Source organism: Pelodiscus sinensis, unplaced genomic scaffold (assembly GCF_049634645.1).
Source record: "Pelodiscus sinensis isolate JC-2024 unplaced genomic scaffold, ASM4963464v1 ctg45, whole genome shotgun sequence".
Taxonomy (NCBI): Eukaryota; Metazoa; Chordata; order Testudines; family Trionychidae; genus Pelodiscus; species Pelodiscus sinensis.
Genome location: NW_027465963.1, coordinates 805,999 through 811,998, shown reverse-complemented (window position 1 = coordinate 811,998; position 6,000 = coordinate 805,999). Strand labels below are relative to the sequence as shown.

The 6,000-nt window shown below is 64.5% G+C and overlaps 1 protein-coding gene across 1 annotated transcript; it reads right to left on the bottom strand.

Annotated features, from left to right (window-relative positions):
* Positions 1-2,127: 2,127 nt before the first annotated feature.
* On the bottom strand, positions 2,128-3,640 carry LOC142825447 (uncharacterized). Its single transcript, XM_075917385.1, has 2 exons — positions 2,820-3,640; positions 2,128-2,624 (listed from the first exon to the last, which is right to left on the bottom strand). Exons 1-2 carry the CDS (start codon positions 3,367-3,369, stop codon positions 2,128-2,130), a joined length of 1,047 nt encoding a protein of 348 aa, XP_075773500.1. The 5' UTR covers positions 3,370-3,640.
* Positions 3,641-6,000: the final 2,360 nt, after the last annotated feature.

Genomic DNA, 6,000 nt, shown 5'->3' with positions numbered 1-6,000 from the left:
TTGAGGGTACGTCTACACTACAGCGCTAGTTCGAACTAACTTAGTTCGAATTAGTTAATTCGAACTAAGCTAGTTCGAACTAGCGCATCTAGAACTAAAACTAGTTCGAACTAGCGTTTTGCTAGTTCGAACTAGCGCGTCCACACTGATTGGACGCAGGGGGGCATTTAAGGGCAGCTGAAACCGGTTCTGGCAGGGCATCAGGTCAGCAGTTGCTTTGTGTGGCTGCTGTCTGAGGCTATCTGAGGCTCGTGCTTAAAGGGACCCCCCCTGGACAGCCGGTTCTCAGCTTTTCCTGCTTGCTTGCCAACCTCGCCGAGGGACAGCAAAGCGTCGGTCTCTGTGCCCGTCTGTGTCGGTGCTTCCCTTCGGGGGGGACCGCCGCAAGTGGCAACATGGAGCCACGGCTCGCCCTGCACCTTCTGGTGCACGTTCTGGACTTGCTGCTGCAAGCCTGCCAGCAATGGCTCGAGGCTGCCTGGCACCACCTGGGGAACGTCAGCCCCCTGCCTCTCCGCCTGGCCGCCCTGGGGGCCGTGGAGGAGCCGCGGCGGCGCCCCGGCACCGGCGTGCCCCGCCGCATCTGGCGTCTGGACACCAGCAGCGACTGGTGGGACCGCATCGTCCTGGAGCACTGGGACGACCGACAGTGGACCCAGAACTTTAGGATGAGGAGGGACACCTTCCTGGAGCTCTGCGAGTGGCTCGCCCCTGCCCTGCAAAGAAGGGACACTCGCATGAGGCCCGCCATCCCCCTCCAGAAGCGGGTGGCCATCGCCCTCTGGAAGCTCTCCACGCCGGACAGCTACCGATCCGTCGGGAACCAGTTCGGCGTGGGGAGATCCACTGTCGGAGCAGTGCTCATGCAGGTACGGCGCTCGTCAGCCACCGAGCCGGGGGGGAGGGGGGCTGCGAGGAGGGGATGGGCCGCCCCAGGGACAAAGGGGGGGGCGGGAGGAGGCGAAGGCGCCCCGCACCGGAGGGGTCGGGCTGTCCCGGCCGTACTACACGCCGCCAGGGGGGTTGCTTCCGGGAGTGGGGCGCGGGGCACTGCCAGGGCATGAATGCTCCCAGCCACCCGGGCGCCCCACTGATTGACGCTTTGCTGTGTCTCTCTCCGCAGGTGGTCAAGGCCATCAACCGGGTGCTGCTCCGCAGGGTGGTCCGCCTCGCCGACCCGGATGCCGTCATCCGGGGATTCGGCGCCCTCGGCTTCCCCAACTGCGGGGGGGCCATCGACGGGACGCACATCCCCATCCGTGCCCCGGAACACCAGGCGTCCCGGTACGTGAACCGCAAGGGGTACTTCTCCGTCATCCTGCAGGCCGTGTGTGACCACCGGGGACAGTTCACGGACATCAATGTGGGCTGGTCCGGCAAAGCACACGACGCCCGGGTGTACCGGAACTCCTCCGTGTGCCAGCGGCTGCAGGACGGGACCTTCTTCCCCGACCGCCACATCAGGGTCGGGGACGTGGACATGCCCGTCTGCCTGGTGGGGGATGCCGCCTACCCACTGCAGCCGTGGCTCATGAAGCCCTACACGGGGCACCTCAATCCCTCCCGCCAGGCCTTCAATAACAGGCTGAGCAGGGCCCGCATCGTGGTGGAGGGGGCCTTCGGGCGACTGAAAGCCCGCTTTCGATGCCTCCTCACCCGTCTGGACCTGGCGGAGCACAACATCCCTCCCGTGGTGGCGGCATGTTGTGTGCTCCACAATTTGTGTGAGCGGAAGGGGGAGGCTTTCTTGCCAGCCTGGATGGCTGAGGCTGACCGCATGGCTGGACACTACGGTCAGCCCCGCACCGCCGCCGTCCGGGAAGCCCAGCGGGGGGCCATCCGGATCCGGGAAGCCCTGCGGGAGAGCTTCCAGGTGGAGGAGGAGGAGGACTGACCTCTCCCTGCATGCCCCACCGGGGCCTTCTTCCACCCTACCCCCCCCCCCTTCCCCTTTCCCCTCCCTATCTACTGTACAATAAAGACACCTGTTTTTCAAACAAAAACGTCTGTTTATTTCAGAGAACTGGGGTGGGGGAGGGAGGAATGAAGGTGGGAGAAGGGAGGGGGAAACCTGGGACGAGGGAGCTGGAAGGGGAGGGGAGGGAAGGGAGGAAGGGAAAGGAAAGCTCAGGGGTGGGAGTCTGGGTGCCTCTCCCGTCTCGCCACACTGCGGGTCCGGGGGCGTCGGTGGGGAATGGTTGTGGAGGGGGGGGCAGAGAGGACAGGGGGTGTGGAGGAAGCAGGAGCGGAAGCAGGAGCGGAAGCAGGAGGAGCAGGGGGAGCAGGGGGAGCAAGAGGGGGAGCAAGAGGGGGAGCAAGAGGGGGAGCAGGGGGAGCAAGAGGGGGAGCAAGAGGGGGAGCAGGGGGAGGAGGAAATGGAAAGCGGTCTAGCAGGCTCTGGAGGTGGCCTCGCAGGGCACGGCCCTGCTCCTCCAGGGCCTCCAGACTCCTCTGGCGCAGCCTGAGGTCCTCCTGGACCCAGTGGTCCTGGAGACGGAGCTGTCGGTCCAGGAACCGGAGATGCCGCCTCTGGTACTCCTCCTGGTTCCTGGCTGTCCTGCTTGCCCGGGCGCGGGCGGCTGCTGCAGGCGGTGTGGTGCGCCCTGCAGGCCCCGGTGCTGCAGCTGTGGTGCAAGAAGACCAGCGGTCAATTACCCCAGGGGCCCAGGTGTGTGAAACCCAGCTCCCCTCTGCAAGGCCAGGGCCCCTGCAGGATCCCCAGCTGCTGCTCCGTGGTGGGCAAGGCCCAGGCGCACGGTCCCGGGGCTCCCTCTCGCCCCAGCCCCCCGTACACATAAGGGGAACACGAGGGTACTCACAGGTGGACGCCTCCCCGGCCTCTGATGATGCAGGCGAGCGGCTCTGTGGGGTGCCTCGGGGGTCCCGGGTCCTGGGAAGGCTGGCGGCAGGCTCCTGGCTCTCAGAGCCCTCTTCCTCCTCCTCGGTGTCCAGGAGCGGTCCCTCTGCCCCGGGGTCAATCACGTCCCGGGGGGCAGGGACGGCATGAGGCCCCAGGATGCGGTCCAGGGCATGGAAGTGGGGGCAGGCCTCCGGGTCAGCCCCTGGCAGGCAGGCCCGGGAGTAGGACTGCCGCAAGTCTTTAATCTTGCAGCGCACCTGCTCCCGGCTGCGCTGGTGGCCCCTGGCGGCCAGGCTGGCAGCCATGCGTCCATAGACGGCCGCGTTCCGGTGGCTAGTGCGGAGATCGTGGACATTTGAGGCTTCCCCCCAAACCTCGATGAGGTCCACGATCTCCGCACTTGACCAGGCGGGCGCACGCCTTTTGCGCCCCCGGGCAGGCTCCCGGGAGCCGCCAGGCTGGTCGTGGGGAGCAGTGGAGGGCTGGGAACCCTCGGATGGCTGGCTCATCCTGTGGCAGGTGCAGGCTGTGCAGGCACGGGTGCTTGCAGCCTTGCAACTGGCACAAAGTGAGTAGCCAGCCCGTGGCCCTTTAAGGGCTCCGGGGCCGGGAGGGGGGCAATAGAGTTTCCCTGGTGTTGGCCAGAGTGGCCACCAGGGAAACCTGGGAAGCCTTAGCCTCCCACTAGTTCGAACTAAAGGGCTACACAGCCCTTAGTTCGAACTAGCTAGTTCGAACTAGGCGTTAGTCCTCGTAAAATGAGGTTTACCTAGTTCGAACTAAGCGCTCCGTTAGTTCGAATTAAGTTCGAACTAACGGAGCGCTAGTGTAGGGGAAGCAGGGGAAGGAGGGGAAGGAGGGGCTGTGGCAGGTGATAGGGCCACAGGGGACGGGGCGGCCGTGGCCGTGGTGGATTTGGCCTTCGGTGCTGGGCCTTTGCCCTTTTTCTTCCCCCCGCCCTTTTTCCCGGCCGAGGCGGTAGTTGCTCCCAAGTCTGGGGGAGCGTCAGCCGTGGCAGTGGCAGAGCTCAGACCTGGGGTCGGGAGGTCACCCGCAGCATTTGTTGGGCCCAGTGGTAACGAGGGGACCGTGGGAGTGATGGGGCGGGGACTTCATCGTGGAAGGGAGGAGGAAGGAGACACAGATGACAGGAGGGGGAGCATAGGTTCACTGCTCCTCCCCACCAGACAGCTGGCGAGGGAGGAGGGTGTCTGAAATGGAGGGGGCAAGAGAAAGGGAGGGCACTGGTTTCGGGAAGGGACAACTAAGCAAGTGGGGGAGTTAGCGGCTTCTCCTCCTTGCTGAGGCTGTGGCATAGGAGGAGGGCGCTATTGCGGGGGCAGGGACACACGAAGGAAGGGGAGAAAGGGAAGGGGGCAACCGCTCCCTCCCGCCGACTAGTTGCTGGGAGGGAGGGAACCAAAAAGGGCAGGATAGAGATGGGGGAACCAAGAAGCCAGCAACCACTCCTCCCCGCAAGGCTCGAGGCGGAGGAGGGTGCTGGTGGGGAAAACAGGGGGCAGGGTAACGGGTACTGGGTGGGGGCCAGCTCCTCCGGCTGCACTGGGCTACAAGGGGGGGGCTATGGGGCAGTTGGGGAGGTGCAGTGAACAGGGGGACTAACTAAAGGGGGGGGAAGGGATGGGGCACAGGCGCTCGGGGCGGGGGGGGACAAGGCAGACTGGGTAGTGCTCGAGGGCGGCGGGGGGGGAGGATAAAATGGAGGCAATACAGCAACTGGGTAGGGCGGGGCACACAGTTGGGCTAGCTGGAGTAGGGGCGTGGCTGGTGACAAACTTGGGAGCAGGTGTGGTGAGTAAGTGACTTTGGGGAGGGAGAGGAAGACAACCTACACTAGCTGGGGAGGGCAGGCAGTGGGGAAGGAAGCAAGCTGCTGGGGTAGGGTGGGTGACCTGGGGTGAGGGTGGCCCGCCAGCCAATGTCGCTGAGGGAGGGGGGCCAAGTCCAAGGGGGTGGGGAGGGAGCACACCCACAAGCGCTGTGGGGGCTTGACCTCGCCCACTGCTGCGGCAGAGTCCCAGGTGGAGGGCGGGGCAGCAAACCCCACCAGGGGGAGAAGAGACAGTCCAGGTGGTGAGGGGTGGTGGCGGGGGTGGTGGCAGCTGGACTAAGGGGAGGGCTCTGAGCCTCTCCCCCAGCCCCCCTTTCAACAGTTCAGTTCACCACCACCCCTGGAGCAGATGAGAAAAAGCTCAGTCTGTAAACGAACCCCCTCCACAGTTCCAGATGGTGGTGATCTCCTCTTCTCCCCCTCAGCGGGGTGCAGCAGTGGGCAGGCAGCAGGGGAAGGTCTCCAGGTGGTGGGTGCTGGTGGGGTGGTCCTCCTCCTTTGGAGTGGTGGAGGGGAGAGGGAGGGCGGAGGGCAGCCGGCAGGCCCCCCCCTCCCCTCAGGCAGCAGCGGTCATGGTGGAGTGCAGCAGCTGGAGCAATGTCCGGGGAGCAGGCCTAGGCAGGCAGGCAGCTGGGTGGGGAGGGCTCTGGCTGGTCTATTTGAACCATGGTAATGTGGGCGGGCAAAGCCCGCCCACGTTCTAAAAGCCCCTCCCCAGCCTTATGGGAGGGACACTGGACTCATGTTCCATTAATTCCTTGGGACAAATAATGACAAAAGGGGACAAGGGGTGCAGGCTAAAGGTTTATAACTAGGGAACCGGATGGGGACACTGAGCAGAGAACCCCGGACAGCGCCCACTGCTCCTCAAAGCTGTCGATGGAGCCAGTGGACGCCGCCCAGAGGAACTCTGCCCGGATTCGTGACACGAGGGAGGAGCGGAAATAGGCCCCACAGTCGCAGAGAACCCCCTCGTCTAGCATCCTCCTCCTGGTATTGTAGATGGTGCTCTTAGCTAGGGCCAGGAGGAGGTTGACGAGGAGGTCTCGCGACTTTGTGGGGCCACGGATAGGGTGTGCGTAAATGAATAGGTGGGGGGAAAAGTGCAGCCAGAACCTCAATAAGAGGTTCTGGAGGAGCCGGACTAGGGGCTGAAACCTGGCGCATTCAAGATATGCGTGCGCCAGGTTGTCCCTCACGCCGCAAAAGGGGCAGGCTTCTGGGATTGGGGTGAACCGCGCCAAGTACACGCCCGTGCTCACGGCTCCGTGAAGGAGCTGCCAACTGA

Bases quoted from the DNA above. Each gene is read 5' to 3' on its own strand.
- LOC142825447 (XM_075917385.1), bottom strand. From the start codon at position 3,369: ATGAGCCAGCCATCCGAGGGTTCCCAGCCCTCCACTGCTCCCCACGAC. The intron at 2,625-2,819 runs GTGAGTACCCTC...CTTGCACCACAG, and splicing joins GGCCGGGGAGGCGTCCACCT to CTGCAGCACCGGGGCCTGCA.